This window comes from Perognathus longimembris, chromosome 15 (genome assembly GCF_023159225.1).
Source record: "Perognathus longimembris pacificus isolate PPM17 chromosome 15, ASM2315922v1, whole genome shotgun sequence".
Lineage (NCBI taxonomy): Eukaryota > Metazoa > Chordata > Mammalia > Rodentia > Heteromyidae > Perognathus > Perognathus longimembris.
In genome coordinates, this window is record NC_063175.1 from 12,559,928 (window position 1) to 12,580,254 (window position 20,327).

At 39.6% G+C, this 20,327-nt stretch overlaps 2 protein-coding genes across 3 annotated transcripts in view; one reads left to right on the top strand and one right to left on the bottom strand.

Annotated features, from left to right (window-relative positions):
- Ptpn22 (protein tyrosine phosphatase non-receptor type 22) overlaps positions 1–20,327 on the bottom strand; it is a 42,549-nt gene that overhangs the window by 3,641 nt on the left and 18,581 nt on the right. For both annotated transcript variants that reach the window (XM_048363573.1, XM_048363572.1), the window contains 10 exons: positions 18,371–18,457; positions 13,694–13,770; positions 12,801–13,600; positions 11,044–11,127; positions 10,789–10,916; positions 9,822–9,849; positions 5,294–5,374; positions 4,987–5,096; positions 3,347–3,377; positions 159–236 (listed from right to left, as the gene is read on the bottom strand). In XM_048363573.1, the coding sequence (XP_048219530.1) occupies positions 159–236; positions 3,347–3,377; positions 4,987–5,096; positions 5,294–5,374; positions 9,822–9,849; positions 10,789–10,916; positions 11,044–11,127; positions 12,801–13,600; positions 13,694–13,770; positions 18,371–18,457 (1,504 nt within the window). The remainder of the gene's footprint in view (positions 1–158; positions 237–3,346; positions 3,378–4,986; positions 5,097–5,293; positions 5,375–9,821; positions 9,850–10,788; positions 10,917–11,043; positions 11,128–12,800; positions 13,601–13,693; positions 13,771–18,370; positions 18,458–20,327) is intronic.
- On the top strand, positions 14,575–14,948 carry LOC125364124 (protein CEBPZOS-like). Its single transcript, XM_048363575.1, has one exon. The coding sequence runs from the start codon at positions 14,635–14,637 to the stop codon at positions 14,875–14,877; it is 243 nt and encodes an 80-aa protein (XP_048219532.1). The 5' UTR covers positions 14,575–14,634; the 3' UTR covers positions 14,878–14,948.

The window sequence follows — 20,327 nt, forward strand, 5'->3', positions numbered from 1 at the left end:
GTTCAAATCCCATGACTGATACAAATAAAATACTAAAAAGGTAACTTGGAAAGAACTATAAATATGACTATACATGCAGCCATAAATAATACGAAAGGTATGTTTCTTATGCTTTAAGTTAAACAGTTTTAAAAACTGCCATAAAATAAAGTCCATACCAAATTTCACAAAGGAACTGGAGTTTTCTGACTGAACAGATTCTGCTGGCTTGGTTGATGGGTTAGAATTACAGATGCCTATAACCAAAGGAAAAAGATGTAAGAGAAAACATGAATACAGATACAAATTGCATAATTACTGACATTAAACATTTTCTCCCAAACAATTAGTACTCAAATGTATCAATATCAAATAAAAAAAATATGTGTGGGCTGGGAATGTGGCTTAGCAGTAGAGTGCTTGCCTAGCATACATGAAATCCTGGGCTCAATTCCTCAGCACCACATAAACAGAAAAAGGTAGAAGTGGCACTGTGTGTGGCTCAAGTGGCGGAGTGCTAGCCTTGAGCAAAAAGAATGCAGAGACAGTGCGTAAGCCCTGAGTCCCAAGCCCCAGGACTAGCAAAAAAAAAAAAAAAAAGTGTGTGTGTGCATGCTATGATTTCATTTGTATGTGTTGTGCATATGTTTTAAAAGATTTCTTTGCAGATGTTGAAGGTATGGGTCAGGTGGTAGACTACTGGGCAGTCAGCATAAGGGTCAGATACCCAGTTCCAGTCCTTATGTCAGACAGAAGAAAAAAAATCTTTCTTATATATCCTCTATTTCAGGGATCTCTTCACATCCCAAGACACATTTAGTTTAGTTTAACACTTTTTTCTCTCATTTGGCCTCCCCCTCGTCCCAGGGCTTGAACCCAGGGTCTGGGGCTATTTCTAAGCTACTTTTGCTCAAGGCTAGCACTCTACCACTAGAGCTATAGCACCATTTCTGGCTTCTTTTTTTTTTTTAGTAGTTTATTGTAGATAAGAGCCTCATGGACTTTATTCTGCCAGGGCTAGCTTCAAACCTTGATCCTCACATCTCAGCCTCCTGAGTAGCTAGGATTGCAGGTGTGAGCCACCAGTGCCCTGCTCATTTGGCTTTTTCTCTCGAGGTTGGTGTTTTATTGCATGAGTCATACTTGTTGGAGTCTCATAGACTCCATTGGCTTTGAGCCACAACCCTCAGATTTCAGCCTCTGAGTAGCTAGGATTGTAGGCATGAGCCACCAGTGACTGGCTCCAGCCACTTTTTTTTTTTTTTTGCAACTATAAATGATTGTGATTTAGATCTACAGACAGCCTCTACTCTTTTCATTTATAATTCATTCCAGGGTGATCTTTTTATAAAACAGAGTACAGTATATATCATCTCTGTCTAAAACCCTATATGGCCTCTGACTGCACTTAGAATAAACATTTAACATGACCTATATCAATCTACTACTCCTCTGTCTTTCCATCTTGCCTTACTTCTTTCTGCCCTTTACTTACTACTCTGCAGCTATGATGGCTTCCTACAATATACAATACTCACCTCCGAAATGGAGACTTTGAATATGCTGTTTCTTCTTCCTGGAATAATCTTGCTGTGGTTTGCCTGCCTGGCTGTTCATGTCAGGTTCAGTTGTCACTTCCTTTGAAAGGGATTCACAGATTCCCTTCTGTTCTCTATCATACTCTTGTTTTCCCTAGTAAGTTATTTCTTATTGCAGTTAATTGTAATGTTATTGTGTATGTGTTAGTGAACTTAAGTTCCATATATCCCTAAAAGCCAACATTTTATTTGTGTACCCGCCTTACATAAGTCTGGTGCTTAGTAGGCTCAACTAACTTTTAATGAATGACATGACAGATAAAAATACTAATTTAAAACTTACACTTTAGTCCAGTAAAAGATTCAGGCTACAGAGAAAACTTATGGCATCCTAGAGTCATAAACCATATGGAGATGGACACATAGGCAAGTATGGGTGTTAAGATTCAAACCTTCAGGATCAATTTGAGAGGCTAGATTTGTTCTTATTTGCAAAAGAACATAGAATCAAAGTAGCTACTAAGTGGAGATAAGACCTATCGAGGGCTGGGAATGTGCCTTAGTGGTAGAGCGCTTGCCTAGCAGGCATGAAGCTCTGGGTTCCATTCCTTGGTACCATATACCAGAAGTGGCACTGTGGCCCTGAGGTCAAACCCCAGGCTGGACCAAAAAAAAAACATCTAGATCCAAGAAATGTTCTTAGACTTTATAATAAAGTTTTCTTTCTAAGTATAGCAACAGCTGCTTATTCCTTTATGATTATTAAATAGATCAAATTATTATCATATTTTACATACATTGCATTTATAAACAAGGATGTTTAGGTCAGTTTCCAAAGTTTCAAAGGTCTGTGGGATTTATTTTGTTTTTTGGTTTTGTTGTTTGTTGTTTTTTTTTGTCAATTGTGAGGCTTGAACTCAGGGCCTGGGCACTGTCCATAAGCTCTTTGGCTTGAGGCTAGCTCTTTACCACGCTGAGCCATGGCTCTAGTTCCATTATTTTTTTTTTCCAGTACTGGGGCCTAGACTCATGGCCTGAGCACTGTCACTGGCTTCTTTTTGCTCAAGGCTAGCACTCTACCACTTGAGCCACAGCGCCACTTCTGGATTTTTCTGTTTATGTGGTGCTGAGGAATGGAAACCAGGGTTTCATGCATTCTAGGCAAGCACTCTAAGCACCACTAAGCCACCTGGTACCCAGCCCCACTTCTGGTTTTCTGGTGGTTATTGGAGATCAGAGTCCCACAGACTTTTCTGCCCAGGCTGGCTTTGAACTGTAACCCTCAGATCTCAGCCTCCTGAGTAGCTAGGATTACAGGTGTCAGACACTGGTGCCTGGGCCTATCTGTGGGTTTTATTTTCATTAAAATATAGAAAAATAATAAGGGACAGATTTTTACTGCTAAATACTTGGCAAAAATGGAAATGTGTCAACAATTTACTTATTTTCTTAAATCAACACATTTGTTTTACAATATGCCTTTTCTGTGATTATTTTCAAAGAAAATCTGAGGTTAGACTTCTAGGAATGTTAAGTAACATACTTTATGGCAGGATCTTAGTATGGGTAGCAAGTACAGGGGCTGAATTGATGATTCTGCCTGTAAACAGGAAACTTTTGCACCCTTAGTCCTCACACCTTAGCACTGTGGAGCCTGGCAGAGCACAGGCCTGAGGGCTGTTCTGATCCAAGGACCCTATGGTGACTCTCTTTAGGCATGATATTACCCAAAGTGGTTATAGAAAGAAAAATGGCATAATTGTAAAAGTGACATATATCCATATATGTATATATATAAATTATTTAGAAATAAGTACAAAGAAACTTACTTTTTTTCATGTTTCGCAAAATTTTCAAACTCTACAAAGAAAAGGAAAAGAATTAAGATTTTTTTCCTATAAAACTCCAAATATTTTAACCAATAGAAATGCTTAAGTCCAAAGAATTAGTTTTCTTGAAATCAACCATGAAAATGTTTCCATCTTTCTATAGTGTGTGTGTGTGTGTGTGTGTGTGTGTGTGTGTGTGTGTGCTTTCCTGGGGTTTGAACACAGGCCTTTCTATTTCCTAGGCAAGCACTGTGTCCTGCTTAAGCCACATGTCTTACCCTACCCCATTGTTAATTCAGTGCAAAATCTCCACATGATTCTTTCTACCTTTACCACCAATATAAATAACAGTACATATTTACATATCCAAATAATATCAGAGGTAAAAGTACAGGTCCTCCTTTGCTCTTTTATTAGGAGTACTCTAGGACCCACAGTGGCTTGGCTCTGAATACACTGTGATACACAGCCAGTTACCAATCCAGCCAAGAAATTGTGCCCATCGTGTTCCGTGCTTCCTCTCAGGCCACTCCATATCATTAGCCCCTCCACTTCCTTCTCTTTCTCCATAAGCCCAAGTTCTTGGCCTCCATTATGGCTCTTGGTTTAACTTATATCTTCCAGAAACCTAACCCAGATTTCTTCTCTGTTCAACATATGTTTTTAATCCACTCCTGGTTATTATTTTGTTCTCTTTAATTTTCACAGAGGCTTCATGTAGGTCTTCTATTCCAGTAGATTAATTTCTCTGTCTCTCAGCAAGGCAGGAAAGATATCTTTTATAACCCATCCATATTCCTAACACCTAACAGAAATAGAACATTCCATTTAATTAGATGGTCTTTTTTATAAAATGTTTATGCTTTTAAAAAAGTATAATTTTTAAATGTTTCCATCTTTGTCTTCCCTCTACATACATTCTAATCCTCTCCCATAGATAACCTGTTTCTTGAGTTCACGTGTGTGCATGTGTGTGTGTGTGCCTGCATGCATGCTAGTACTGTGGCTTGAATTTAGGGCCTCACACTCTTGCTTGGCTATTTCATTCAAGGCTGGTACTGTACCACCTGGGCAACTCCTCCACTTCTGGGTTTTTGCTGATTAATTGGAGATGAATCTCATAGACTTTTCTGTTGGACTGGGCTTCAAACTTTGATCCTTAGATCTCAGTCTCCTGAGTAGCTAGGATAACCAGCATGAGCCACCAGCAACCCAGCTTGTTGGGCATTTTATAAATTGCAAAATAAACTTTAATGAGAAATAAAATCATAATGTAGGGGCTGGGGATATAGCCTAGTGGCAAGAGTGCCTGCCTCGGATACACGAGGCCCTAGGTTCGATTCCCCAGTACCACATATACAGAAAACGGCCAGAAGCGGCGCTGTGGCTCAAGTGGCAGAGTGCTAGCCTTGAGCGGGAAGAAGCCAGGGACAGTGCTTAGGCCCTGAGTCCAAGGCCCAGGACTGGCCAAAAAAAAAATCATAATGTAATTTTCATTTTAATTTCTAATAATTCTGATTGTTGTTAGATCAAAACTAAGTTATAGTAAAGATATTTAATTTTCAATGTTAACGCTGAGAGCCGCAAACCTTGAGTAAGGAAAGTTAGGGCAAGCTTTTCACATCTCCAGTCTGTCTTACCTTACTCCGTGTGAAACTCTTTCCAGGAGTCTTCAGAGTTTGTTTTGGACATGTTGAGTGCTCCATACTCTCAGGACAGCTAATAGTTTCTGTAGATTGAGCCTGCATACCTGAAAAAAAAAAAAGTGTTTTGTTACATAGTTTCTTAAACTTTTGGATTCAACATAATATTTCTATTATGTATTGTAGGCTTTTTAATGTATTCATTATCATTTTTACACTTTGAACCTTTTCTTTGTAGATCTTACTTTATTGTGGATCTTACATATTCTCATAAGTTTTTTGGAGAGAAAGAACTAACACTTACAGTCTTCATCAGCAAGGAAAAAAGACTCCAGTGTTCTTTCTGGGAGGGGAGGTGGGGATGGAGAACAATCTCGACATAGATCTGTGGTAAGAGAAGAACACAGAAAGAAAACCCTCTCAGTTAAAAATCCTAAGTCAAGTCCCTTTTGTATAATTCTTCAATTAGCAAATATTAACCTGAAATCACAAAATAAAAAATATCAAAATGACCAGAACCTCAAGAACTTTGTGCTTTTTTTCTTTAGCAAATGAGTCTCAAGAATTTAGAGGTTATGGCCAAGCAATCGTGGCTCATACCTATAATCCTAGCTACTCAAGAGGCTGAGATCTGAGGAGCCACAGTTCACAGTCAGCCCAAGTAGCAAAGTCTGGGAGACTCTTATCTCCAATTAATCACAGAAAAAGCTGGAAGTGGTACTGTAGCTCAGGTGGTAGAGCGCTAGCCTTGAGCAAAAGGAGCTTAGGGACAGCGCCCAGGCCCTGAGTTCAAGGCCCAGGACCAGCAATTCTAAAGAAACTGAAAATTAGTCTAATCAAGCTTGTAAATCTAAATACTATATTACAGTAATCCTATATTAATTAATTAAAATCAATAGAGTTATGAGAATATAATTGATCAAATCTAGAATTTTGAGCAATGTTTAGGACTTGTGAACAAGCGAAAAGTATAAGGAAATATAAAAAGAAAGAACTGTTATCATTAAAAGATGTAGGAAGCATACAAACAAAATGCAAAATGTAGACCTTGTGTGAATCCAAAAGACATTTTTTAGTCAATTGGAGAAAATTGCACACACTCTAGATAGTATATAGTATTAAGAAATTATTACATTGTATTTCCTAGGCAAGCACTTTTTCCTGCTTAAGCCACATGTCCTACCCTACCCCATTGTTAATTCTGTGCAAAATCTCTATTTTGGTTGGAGAGAGCCAGGGTATTTCCCTACTGTTTCAGCACCATCTTGGATCCCCTCCTTGGCTATTCAATTTAAAAAAATCTTATCTGAAAAAGATATCTTGGATATCCAGACTTCAAATATAGACCTCAAAAAAATTTAGTAGTAAAAAATCCAGGGCTGGGAATATGGCCTAGTGGGAAGAGTGCTTGCCTCGTATACATGAAGCCCTCATATACATGAAGGAGGGAGGTGGGGGAAAATGAGCAAGAAATGTACTCACTGCATTACATATGAAACTGTAACCCCTCAGTACTTCACTTTGACAATAAAGGGGAAAAAATGAGTAGAGACAAAAAATCTAAAATCAAAGGGGACACCAGGAAATGATATGACCTTCCATGTTCATGGATAGGTAGAATCAGTATTGTAAAAATGGCCATACATAAATGCCATCAGTGCCATACAAAGTCACCTCAATCCCCATCAAAATCCCAGCAGTGTTCTATACTGAAATAGACAAAACAATCCAAAAATTCATATAGAAAAGCAAAAGACCTAGAATAGTCAAAGCAATTCTAGGCAAAAAGAAAAAGAAGTAATGCAGGCACTATCCCAATACCAGATTTTAAGCTCTACTATTGAGCCATAATAACAAAAATAGCTTGGCACTAGAAGACCCAGAAATAAAACCACATACTTACAGTCAGCTGATATTTGACAAAAGAGCCAAAGACCTACAGTGGGATAAACATAGCCTCTTCAGCTATTGGTGCTAGGAAAACTGGGCAGCCACATGCAGAAAGCTGAAGTGGATCCGTGCTTCTCACCATGCACTAACATCAACTCAAAATGGATTAAGACCTCACCATCAGATCTGAAACTGAAAGTACTGCAGGACAGAGTAGGAGAGACACTAGAACTTATAGGCACAGGCAGGAACTTCCTGAACAGTGGCACAACAGGTTGAAGAGAGACTCACCAAATGGGACTACATTAAAATAAAAAGTTTCTGCATAGCTAAAGACATAGCTACTAAACTAGAAAGGCATCCAACCAATTGGGAAAAGATATTCACCAACAGTACATCAGACAAAGGCCTAATATCCGTCATATACAGGGAGCTCAAGACACGATTCCCTCCCAAACCTAATACACCTATCACTAAATAGGCAAGGGAGCTCAAGAGAGACTTCTCAGAAGTAAAGGCAAAGAAACACATAAGGAAATGTTCATCATCCCTGGCTATAAGGGAAATGCATATGAAAACAACCCTGAGATACCACCTCACCCCAGTCAGGAATGGCCAATGTTCTAAATTCAGAGAACAAATGCTGAAGGGGATGTGGAGAAAGAGGAACCCTACTGCACTGTTGGTGGGAATGTAAATTAATAAAAACCACTCTGGAAAGCAGTCTGGAGGTTTCTCAAAAAATGAAACATAGACACACCCTACTACACAGCCATATCACTCCTAGGCATCTATCCTGAGCAACAGGATCCAAGATACGATAAGGACACCTGCACATCCATGTTCATTGCTGCGCTGTTCACAGTAGCCAAGATATGGAAACAACCCAGATGGCCCACCACAGAAGAATGGGTCCAAAAAATGTGATACCTATATGCAATAGAATTTTACACAGCCATTAGAAAGGCTAAAATAATGGCATTCACAGGGAAATGATGGAACTAGAACAAATCATATTGAGTGAGATAAGCCAAGACAAGGGAGACAAATGGTGCATGGTCTCCCTGATATGTGGGTGTTAGATTAAAGTGCAATCAGATATGACAAAATAAACAGGACTCAGGATACCAATACACAGACCAATAGACGACAGTCTTGGGAGAAAAGCACCAAACAGTAAGACTCAGGCACTTCTTCACATGTACATAAAATTATTTACAGACTGAAAACCCCAAAGACAAGGAAACAAAGGACCTCTTCTGAAATCGTCTTCTTGTTTTTAGATGACTCTATGTTATTTACCTCATTTATGGTGTATATACGTGCACATCTGAGGAAAGGTGGGAGGAGGGCACAGCATCAGTGGAAAGTGGATGGAAAAACAGCAGAAGGGCCCTGTCAGCTGCACTGGACATTGATGTAAGTGAACTAAGCAACTCAAGGGTGGAGATGGGAGGGAGGGAGGAAACGAGAGAGAAGGAATGAAATGTACATATCACCTGATATATGTAAAGTTAACCTTGCTGTATATCACCTCTAAAACAACAATAAAAATAATTGAATAGCCAAAGCAACCAAGCAATAGTAGCTTGTCAGAGGTATAGTTTCAAGATCTTTTCTACCATGCTATGGTTGCCTCTTCATTGTCATGATTGTTTCCTTTGCTGTACAGACCTGTGCATTTTTGATAGGCTCCCATTTCCCATTTGTCCATTTCTGCTTTTGTTTCCTGAACTTGGTGAATTTTGTCCCAAAACAAAAAAATCATTGAGTATTCCAATGTCCTTTCTTCCAAAAGTTACATGGACTCATAGACATTTCATAGACATTATGCTTTTCATCCCTTCTGAGGCTTGTTGTTTTTTCTTTTGCAGCACTGAGCTCAGGGACTAACACTTGTTAGGCAGTTGTTCTACCACTTGCAGTACTTCCCCAGGTCTTTTTGCTTTAGTTATTTTTCAAGTAAGATCTCATGTTCTTGTCTTTGTTTTTTGCACAGGTGAGCCTGAACTGTAGTCCTCTTGTTTATAATTTCCACCATAGCTTGGTTGACAAGTATGTGCCAGTATATCCAGCTTTTTCTGCTGAAATGGTGTCTTGTGAACATTTTTACTCAGACAGGCTTCAAACTGCAGTGCCTCCAATCTCATTCTCCAAGTAGCTAGGATTACTGATGTGAGCCACTGTGCTTAGCTCATCTTGAGCTGATTTTCATAACAAGAGCTACGATCTACTTTTACATCCTTTTCCCAGCATTTTTTTTTTTTTTTTTTTTTTTTGCCAGTCCTGGGCCTTGGACTCAGGGCCTGAGCACTGTCCCTGGCTTCTTTTTGCTCAAGGCTAGCACTCTGCCGCTTGAGCCACAGCGCCACTTCTGGCCATTTTCTGTATATGTGGTGCTGGGGAATCGAACCCAGGGCCTCATATATATGAGGCAGGCACTCTTGCCACTAGGCCATATCCCCAGCCCTCCCAGCATTTTTTGTTGGAAATGTCATTGTTTTCCCTAAGGTGTTCATGGCACCTTTGTCGAAACTCAGTTGGCTGCAGGTATGTGGAGTGTGTGTGTGTGTGTGTGTGTGTGTGTGCTGATATTATGCCAGTTTTCTATCCTTGAAGTATTTTGAAATCAGGAAGTGTGATAATGTGATAGCTTCTGTCCCCCAACACACAGACACCTTAAGATCGTTTTGGCAATTCCATGTTAAAAGATCCTACCTGCAATAATTGTGAAAGACTTACATATCAAGGAGCAGAATTATAAAATCTTGCCTTTACTTTCCCATGATAAAACCTGGGAAAACCAGAAATAAGTCGATGGGTGGCAGAGCCATGGTGAGACCCATGAGAGCTCCTGAGGACAATTGCTTTAAACTTAATGAGCTGTTCTCAAAGCAGATTCTCATAGTAAAATGTGGCCTAAAGCCAAGACAAAATGTTACCTGATCTAGGACTCTGGAGTTTTATACTCTGAAAAAGAAAGGAAAAGGAGAAGAATATGTATATACATTATACAAAAACCAAAGCATTAAGTTGCATTTTAAGCCATTATATTTCATATAGTTTTGTTAATCCATAAGCATGCTCAATTACAAACCAGGAACAGTGCTCAGGCCCTGAGTCCAAGCTCCAGTAATGGCAAAAAAAAAAAAAGGGCTGGGGATATAGCCTAGTGGCAAGAGTGCCTGCCTCGGATACACGAGGCCCTAGGTTCGATTCCCCAGCACCACATATACAGAAAACGGCCAGAAGGGGCGCTGTGGCTCAAGTGGTGGAGTGCTAGCCTTGAGCGGGAAGAAGCCAGGGACAGTGCTCAGGCCCGGAGTCCAAGGCCCAGGACTGGCCAAAAAAAAAAAAAAAATTTATTTGAAGAGCTCAGGGACAGGGCCCAGGCCCAGAGTTCAAGCCCCATGACCAACAAATATATATATATATATATATATATATATATATATACATATATATGTATATGTATATATACATGAATATATATTTGAGGATATATATATTTGAAGATACATTGTTAAAATTGTAGCTACTTTATGACATTAGAAAAGGGATGATTGTTCCTAAAGACAAAGGTCTTACACATGTGTATTTATTATAACTATTACCACCACGTTAAAATTTAAAAAGTGGCAGATATTTCCTACAAGCATTGTAATTACTTACTTTTAATTACTTTTCTCATCCATGAAATGTTAAAAGTTGGCCTAAAGCATGTACAGAAATGTGTAACCAATTGTTTTGTATGTTTTTCTTACAGACACAGAAAGCATCATTCAAAGTTTTATCTTAAATGATGTGCATATGTGTAATTTAAAATATCCCAGTTCATAATGACACAGCCCAGAAAGAACTACAGTCCATTATATCCAAATGAGTCAAGTCAGAAAAAAAGTTACTGACCCTGCTTGGCTTAAGTGTCACAGAGTCATCAAAAATCTTTGATTCCGATGTTCCATCCCATTCCATTGATATGCCAGATTTTACCTTCATGGAGGGAGGAAGGGATTTGGGAACACTCGGTGGGAATTCTGGAAAAGAGTAAACGTGGTTCCATTCTTAGAAGTGGCATCAGTCAAACATGCCCACCCATAGCGCTTATAATCCTGATGGGACCTGAGAAGTCATAGAACATTTTGTACTTGCTTAGCTACTCACCTGCCTCTTCAACCACGATGAAAGACTCTGGTGTCCGCTCAGGGAGTGGAGGGGGTGTCTCAGCTTCTGTCCTGGGAGAAGGTGCTGTCCAGTGCAACACAAAGGGGATTCTTACATTCTAGTCTAATCCTAACTATAAGTTTAAGAGAATTTACACTTAAATTCCATTCAACATTAGCAATAGTTTAGCTGGGATTTGTTCGCTCAATAGAAAGATAAATTTGACCCTTGGTACATACCTAGAAGGTTTTGTTTGTTTGGTTGGTTTTTTTTGCCAGGCATGAACTCGGGGCCTGGGCACTGTCCCTAAGCTGCTTTTGCTCAAGGCTAGCGCTCTACCACTTCAGCCACAGTGCCACTTCCGGCTTTTTCCGTTTATGTGGTACTGAGGAATCAAACCCAGGGCTTCATGCATGCTACGCAAGCACTCTACCACTAAGCCACATTCCCAGCCCCCAGGAGGTTTTTAACTGTTTTCCAAAATGTATCATTTGCATTACAAGCTCAATACTATTTTGGTTGAGTACACTGAGTTTTAGGATGCTTTGCATTCTTTTCTATACCACTCTTTCCTTTTATACAGAACACACACACACATTATGAAATATATGAAATCTAGTTGAAGATACTACCTATATCCATATTTTAAAACAGCTGTTTAGTGCTAGATTTGAATTTAGGGCCTAGCATTTGCTAGTTTCATTCACTGCCATGCCTCAATCTCCTTTTTTTCCCCACTGGTTATTTTGAGATAGGGTCTCATTGCCATATATTTCTAACAAAATATCCACATCTACCTCAATTAAGTATAATAATATGTATTATATGGATAATTTCAGAATTATAAAAAAATAATGAAAGTAAAGTTGTGTTATAGGATTTTAAATTTCACATAAAGCCAACAATGGCTCCTACCTGTAATCTTGCAACTCAGGAAGCTGAGATCTAAGGATCACAATTGGAAGCCTGCCTAAGCAGGAAAGTCCATGAGACTCTTATTTCCAATTAACCACTCAAAAACCAGAAATGGAACTGTGGCTCAAGTGGTAGAGCACTACCGTGAGCAAAAAAGCTCAGGGACAGTGTCCAGGCCTTGAGTTGAAGTCCCAGGACTGACACTCACACTCTCTCTCTCTCTCTCTCTCTCTCTCTCTCTCTCTCTCTCTCTCTCTCTCACACACACACACACACACACACACACACACACACATCCACACAAAATAAAAAATACTGGATAGTCTCACCTACGAAGTTACTGAAGAAGAACAGGAAGTCAGGCCTCACCCTTCCTTTGGCAGGAAACAATTCAGTGCAATATGTTCAGCCCATTACAGCCACATGATCATGCAACAAATATTTTAGGCGACCATGTAGTACTGTTAATCAGGTGTTTTTCTACTGATCTTTGGAAGCTGGTTCTGTTTGTTACAGGAAAACTGGACATTTGTAGGAATGAAGATTGCCTTCATAGAAGCCCTCCTTTTGGCCCGCATTCTGTGCCAGATCTCACTGCTTCGAATGCTGACTGTTTCAGGGCTATTGTGTGTTTGGTGTTGGAAGCCAGCATGGGCATGAAACTCTGATCTCCATAAACTACTCAGAAAAGCTGGAAATGGCTCAAGTAGTAGAGCTGTAGCTTTGAGCAAAATAAAAAAAGGAAGAAGAAGCAGCAGCATCTCAGGGCCAGCGCTCGCACGCACACACACACACACACACACACACACACACAGCCTTACCAACTTTCAAAATCAACCCACCTACTACAGTTGCCTCTTGATTCAGTGGCATGGAAAAACTGATCAGAGGGTTCAATGCTAAAGAATCATGTGAACTGCAGTGAGAAAAGAGGGTTGTAGAGGGCCTTGGCAACTGGGAAGCAGGAAACGTAGTCCCATCTTGCTTCTCAGATAAATCCAGAGACATCTTAGATGTAGAAGAACTTGGAGGCAGTGATAAAAAATAAGGCTCCTCTATTAAATTCCTGAAAGAGTGTACAAAAGCCCCAGAGTTCCCCCTAGAAGAGTTACACCCTTGGAGCTCAGAGTCACGAGGTAGTGAATAGCCCCGTTCTTCTGAAGAAATACACACTGCTTTCTGAGCCTGCAACTCCCCAAGACAAGAGTCCTGTGGCTGAGATTCCAAGTAGGAAAAGGTGTCTTCCATGTCCACCTCCATTGTTTGTCTTTGCTCTGTCCATTCAAAGGGAGTTATTTTGGTTTGTATGACTGGCTCCTTTGAATTCAGACATCTTCCTGCTGCAGCAACAGATTCAGAATTAGGACATTCCCCAAACAAAGTAGAGCTCAAGACCAAACTTTGATGCTTCTGAAGAGGCTCCCCAACGACTGGTAATGCCTTTGTCTGCCAGTTCAAGGCTGTGTTAGCATTTTTATGAGACCCATCATTTAGCTCCAGAAAGTCCAAAGAAAGGCTTGACTTGCGAGGGTGCAGAACCACATCTGTCTTTGCACATATTTCTTCCAAGGAAGAAGCTGGCACTCTTTCCACTGTTGTTCTTGGTTTGATCAGTTGGTCTATTTTGGTTTCTTTTGTGATGCTGAAAATAATAGGAAAGAATAATGACCCTAACAGGTCTTTCTAGTGTCACCGTGAAGAACAAGTGGTTTCAGATATATAAAACTGTACTCACTCTTTTGGTGACTTAGGAGAATCAGAGTCTATTTGCAGAGTGGGGTTCTGCTCAAGAATTAAGTCTTTTGCTTGAACCTTCAGTAGAAACAAATGAGATTGATTTTTAGTGAAGCAATGTCAATGGAATTCCATGTGTGTGCCAGTCCTAGGACTTGAACTCAAGGCCTGGGTGCTATCCTGAAGCTTTTTTCCTTAAGGCTGGCACTCTACCATTATAGCCATAGTCCCACACTGCTTTTTTTGGTGGTTAATTGGAGATAAGAGTGGACTCTTGGACTTTCCTGCCCAGGCCGGCTTTAAACTGTGATCTCAGCTTTCTGAATAACTAGGATTATAATTCTGAGCCACCAGTGCCAGACTTGAAATACTTTTAATATTCAGCTGACCAACAGGTAATTTTTCAGAAATAAAAAATTCATACTATGTAACTGTACACTTTTTGCACAACACCTTGTCAAAAAATTGTTCAATTAATAAATTTTTAAAAAGAAATAAAAAATTCAGCCTTTTTTTTTTTTTTTGCCAGTCCTGGGGCTTGGACTCAGGGCATGAGCACTGTCCCTGGCTTCTTTTTGCTCAAGGCTAGCACTCTACTTCTTGAGCCACAGCACCACTTCTGGCTTTTTCTGTCTACCTGTTGCTGAGGATCGAAACCAAGCTTCGTGCATGCTAGGCAAGCACTCTACCGCTAAGCCACATTCCCAGCCCAAAATTCAGCCTTAAAAGAAAGGAAAGTCTGGCATTTGTTACAAGGATGAATCTGGAAGACAGTATACCAAATTGTATAAGCCAAACACAGAAAGATAAATGTTGTCTAGTCTCAGAACTTATAAGCATAGACAGAAATTTTTTGAAAAGAGTCCCAGGAGAATAGCAGACAGCAGTGTTAACTTGACAAATGGATTACATAAAAAAATTAAAAATGGCACACACCTCCAGATGGCCTGCACCATGGAACCAACAGCAAAGAAGATCTTTAAAGGAGTTTTAGTAGCTGAACTTGTGGGCAGTTTTAGAGCATACTTCTTGTTTAATAAGATGAACACAAATCAAGATTTCAGGCAAACAATGAGCAAGAAATTTCCCTTCATCCTGGAAGTTTACTACAAATCTGTTGAAATGTCTAGAATGTATGAAATTAGAGAGCAAGATCAAGAAAAGTGGATGAATAGCAAAAATTAAGAAATTAGCTGTTGTTCACTTTACTAGAGAAGAAATGCAGAGTACTAAGCAAGACTAAATACCCACAGTGGACATGGCAAAAATGTAAATTTTAATTCAGAGATCTATTCTTTGGACTATGGAAATGTCATAGTCTACAATGTAGACTATGTAATAACTATGTAATGTCATATGTCTACAATGTTATTAATTTACTTTATACTTGTGCAACTAAGTATTCCTTAACTCATCTATACTTCTGAATCTATAAACTTTTCAAAACGGCCAATAAAAACAAAACAAGAAAATAAAAGTTTCTGCACAGCACAGGACATGGTTACTAGCCTAGAAAGACAGCCAACATCCTGGGAGATGACCTTTACCAGCAAAAGATCTGACAAAGGCCTAATATCCAAAATATGAAATTAGCTCAATAAATTAACCCCTCCCAAAGTTAATCAACCACTAAATGGGCAATGGAACCAAGGAGAGACATCTCAGAAGAAGAGGTTAGAATGGCAGAGAAACCCACCATCCTAAGCCATAAAGGAAATGCAAAATAACTCTGAGATTCGATCTCACTCCAGTTAGAATGGACAACATTGTGAATATGAACAACAAATGTTGGATGTGGGAGGAAAGGAACTCTATTACACTGTTGGTGGGAATGTAAACTAGTACAACCACTCTGGACAACAGTCTGGGGTTCCTCAAAAAACTAAACATAGATCTTCCCTACCATCTAAACATGCCACTCCTGGGAATCTACCCAGAATAATGAGCCAGGATACCATAAAGACACTTGCACCTCCATGTTCATTGCTTCAGTATTCACAATAGCTAAGTTATAGAAACAGCCGAGATGCCCTATAATACATGAGTTGATCCAAAAAAATGTCATGCCTATTAACAATGGAATTTTACACAGCCGTTAGAATAAGATTATGTCATATACAGGGAAATGGATAGACCTAGAACAAATCGTGTGAAATGAAGTGTAAGCCAAGCTCAGAAAGACAAACAGTGCATTTTTTCTCTCCTATGCATAAACTAGATCTAAAAATATACTGGAACATGATCAATTCTACAGGTCTCTAGGCATTCACACACAGTGAAACAGACCAAAGGAGGATACTCTTAGGAAGAACACAAAGGTGCAATGCCTCTGTGCCTCTGATCATAGGAAGTAATATTTATCAAAATGAGCCCCAGGAAATGGGAAGTAGGGGTTTTCTTTGTTGTTGTTTTGTTTTCTTTTTGTCTTGTTTATTCATTTATCTGGTTTGGAAGGGTAAATGGGACACAAATGGAAGGACAAAGGGCGAACAAATTCAGCAGTGGTACTCATTAGATAACAAAGTTAAAAATGAACTATACAACTTGTGGGTGTGGCCTGGGGGAAACTGGGAGAGTGGAGAAGAAGGGGTGACAGTTTCCAAAAAGTATACTCATTACCTGACTTATGTACCTATAATCCCTCCCTTATAATAATAAACATATGTAATGATAATAAAGTTATTGTTTAGCCTCACATATAAAGGACTTTTTAAAAAAAAATCCGAACTCACAGAAGCAGAGAGTAGAATAGTAGTTATCAAGAACTGGGAGAAGTGGGCTGGGATGTAGCTCAGTGGCAAAGTGCTTGCCTAGCAAGTGTGATGTCCTGGGTTTGATACCCAGTACCAAAAAAGAAAAGACAAAAAAAAAATACAGTTAAAAAAAAAAAAGAACTGGGGGAAATGTAGGGCTTGAAAGGATGTTGGTCAAAGGATACAAATTTCAGTCAGACAAGAGGAATAAGTTTAGGAGATTTATATAATGCGATGACTATAGTTAATAGCAATTATTATGAACTTGAAATCTGCTGAGCACATTTTTAATATTCTCAACACAAAATGTGATGAGTATGCAAAATAGAGATGCTAAGATTTAGTCATTTTACAATGTATGCATGTATCAAAACATGTACACTATAAATATATGGAATGTTTTGTCCATTATGGGGCTTGAACTCAGGGCTTGGGTGCTGTCCCTAAGCTGTTTGTTGCTTGAGGCTAACTCTCCCACTTTGAGCCACAAGCCACTTCTGGTTTTATGGTAATTAATTGGAGAGAAGTCTCTCCACAGACTTTCCTGCTGAGGCTAGCTTTAAACCAAGATCTTTCTATCTCAACCCCTTGAGTAACTAGGATTACAGAGGTAAGCCACTAGCATCTAGCAATATAGGCAACTTTTTATGCTGTCACTAGGGTTAAAACCAGAACCTTGCCCTCTCTTGGATTTTTTCCATTCGCAGCTGGTGCCCTTCAACTTGAATCTTACCTCCACTTCTGACTTTCTGCTGACAATAAGAATCTGATAGATCCTGCCAGGTTGGCTTTTAACTTTGATCCTCATAAGCTGGGCTCACACCTGTAATCTTAGATACTCGGGAGGCTGAGATCTCAGGATCACAGTTCGAAGCCAGCCCTGGCAGGAAATTCCATGAGACTCCTCTCTCCACTAAACTACTCAAAAAAGCCAGAAGTAGTGCCATGGCTCAAGTGGTAAAGCGCTCTCCTTGAGCAAAAGAAACTCAGGGACAGTGTCCAGGCCCAGAGTTCAAGCCCTAGGGCTGGCAAAAAAAAAAAAAAAGCTTAACTTCAGTCTTCATACAGTCTTCCAAATATGTAGGATTACAGACATGGGCCAGCAATGCCAGGCAACATACACAATTTTTTACTTAGTTTTTTTTTTTGTTGTTGTTGTTGTTGTTGTTTGCCAGTCCTGGGCCTTGGACTCAGGGCCTGAGCACTGTCCCTGGCTTCTTTTTTGCTCAAGGCTAGCACTCTACCACCTGAACCACAGTGCCACTCCTGGCCATTTTCTATATATGTGGTGCTGGAAAATCGAACCCAGGGCTTCACGTATACGAGGCAAGCACTCTTGCCACTAGGCCATATTCCCAGCCCTTTACTTAGTTTTTATGAACATATTTTTGGTGAAAAGTTTGAGATCACAGTTAGGTAAGTATAACCTGGAAAATCATACAGGCATGACTTTATAGTTATCACTCTTCTAACTTGCCAACAATAATCTAAAGCACAGAATCAGAACATATGCTTGCCATAGTATATTGCTCCTAAATTTAGCTGAAAATTATGTTAAGGAAGAGATTAATTTTTTAAGTTAAACTACCTCAAATTATCCTTTTTCACAGGAGATTTTTAGTACAGCCCTATGCATGCCTGACACTCCCATTTAGTTGTGATAAGAGAAAAGTCCACATTTCTGAGATCTCTTGACCAAAAACAATTATGAAAAAAATGACATATTTAGGGCTAGGAATGTGGCGTGCATGAAGCCCTGGGTTCGATTCCTCAGCACCACATACACAGAAAAAGCCACATGTGGCACTGTGGCTCAAGTGGTAGAGTGCTAGTCTTGAGCACAAAGAAGCCAGGAATAGTGCTCAGGCCCTGAGTTCAAGCACCAGGACTGGAAAAAAAAAAGACATATTTAGCTTAAAATTTACCTCTCTTCCAGAGCATCCACCTCCAATAACATCCAAATGTCTCTTAAATAGTTCTAGTACAGCATTGTAGACCAGTTCATACTGTTCCTGAAAAGCAGCACAAACAGAAAAATGAAGAAAATCACATTTAAACTCTGGAAAAATGTCCATGATATACTAACAGCAGACTTGGGAGATTGTCAACATAAGTCATTGAACTGCATAACAATGCTGTGTGTAGCCCATTCTAGATTACAGCATGCCTTTAGGCTGCTAAACATAGGTAAGTATTTTATTTAGCTAGCTAATGTAAAAGGATCTAATGGGATGCTTCTTTTGCTTCTAGTCCTCCCATTTTATTGTTTTCTACTACCATTCCTCCGCTCACATTTTTTTATGCCTGTACTGGAGCTTGAACTCAGGGTCTCACAGTCTCCTTTAGCCTTTTGCTCAAGGCTGGTGCTGTTCAACTTGAGCCATACTTCTACTTGTAGCTTTTGGCTGGTTAATTGGAGATAAGAGTCTCAGATCTCTCTCTCCATCCTGGCTTCTGAGATTACACATAGGAGCCACGGATCCCCATCTTTTGCTCATTTTTAAAAGCTTATTTTGTTCTAGATATACATTTTTAGCCACGTTCATTTTTTCTGGAGAAAGGCAGGTCACCGTTGTCATATGGATAAAACAGCTTTAGCTTGTATTATCTTCCTTGATCTGTGATTGCTCTCTGAAGCAAGTAGGCAACAATATCTATTTACAGTTTGTCTCCATTCAGAAACAATTTGAAGGACTTGGCTTAGAAACCAAATCTTGTCATTCTTAGTGCATTTAAAAGCAAGTTGCTGAAAGTTTGTTCCAGTAAGGATACCAAAGAAAAGTAAATATCAGGTCTACCCTAGGAGGGCTCCATGCAAATGTTCCCTATCTAAGTCTGTGCCCAGTACCTGTGTTAGCTAGGTAACTGGCACACCTGGAGGCAGTTACCTTCCCATTCTCTGAGGTCACATCCAATCCACCTGGCCAGATCCCTGACTTTCCCAGCTCTCTTTCCTTTTTTGCACTCTTTCCTTTTCTCTCTTACTCTCTATTGTTCTCTATCTTCTTCCTTCCCCTCTTTCTCCCTATGCTTCCATCCTGTGTGGGCTGGCAGTTTGCTCTCCCCCCAGTAAGCTTCTCTTGACTGAACCATGTGGTGTGCTTCCTTTCCAGAAAACCTTACAGTAAACCACTGGATAAAGTGTGGAAGTTTGTGATTATCTATGGTATCAACCCAGAAAAATGAGACTCAATTACCACAAAACTTGTGGGTCTTTACTACTTGTTTTTGCCTTTCAATCTGCTCATGAACTTCCTCCTCTCATGTTTTATACCACCCCATACAAATGAAGAATTTCTGGGCACTGGTGGCTTACACCTGTAATCCTATCTACTCAGAAGACTGAGATCTGTGGTCTTGCCCAGGCAAGTCCATGATACTCTTATTTCCAGCCACCTAGCAAAGAGCCAAATGTGGAGCTGTGGCTCAAGTAGTAGAGTGCCAGCCTTGAGCAAAAAAGCCAAGAGTGAGTCCAAGGTCCTGAGTTTAAATCCCAGTACTGGTATAATATACAAACATACAAAAAGCAAATAACTTTTCTAAAGGTGTTTTAAGGAGGAGAACGATGTGGAGCCTAGATCATCCAAAACAACCATACTTTAAAAAATTATTTGAGTGAAAATTAAGACAGGAAGACTCATCTAGCTTGACTGCCATTTCATGGTTACCCTGGTGTCAGAAATGAGAAGCTACAGCTTTTGAGATATTTGTTCATCTAGTCACTGATAATGCCAAAATCTAAGGGCCTGTTCAGCTGTATTCAAATCCTAAAAGGAGAGTGGGAATGGAATTTTTTCCAAAATGGAGTATGGCTTTATTAGTTTTTATTATTGTTTGTACACCTAAGCTACAGTCTTGTGGAGTCTTTATGTATTTACAAGG

What these genes read in the sequence shown, in the direction of transcription:
- LOC125364124 (XM_048363575.1), top strand. Translation starts at nt 14,635, where the DNA reads ATGGCCTGCACCATGGAACCAACAGCAAAGAAGATCTTTAAAGGAGTT.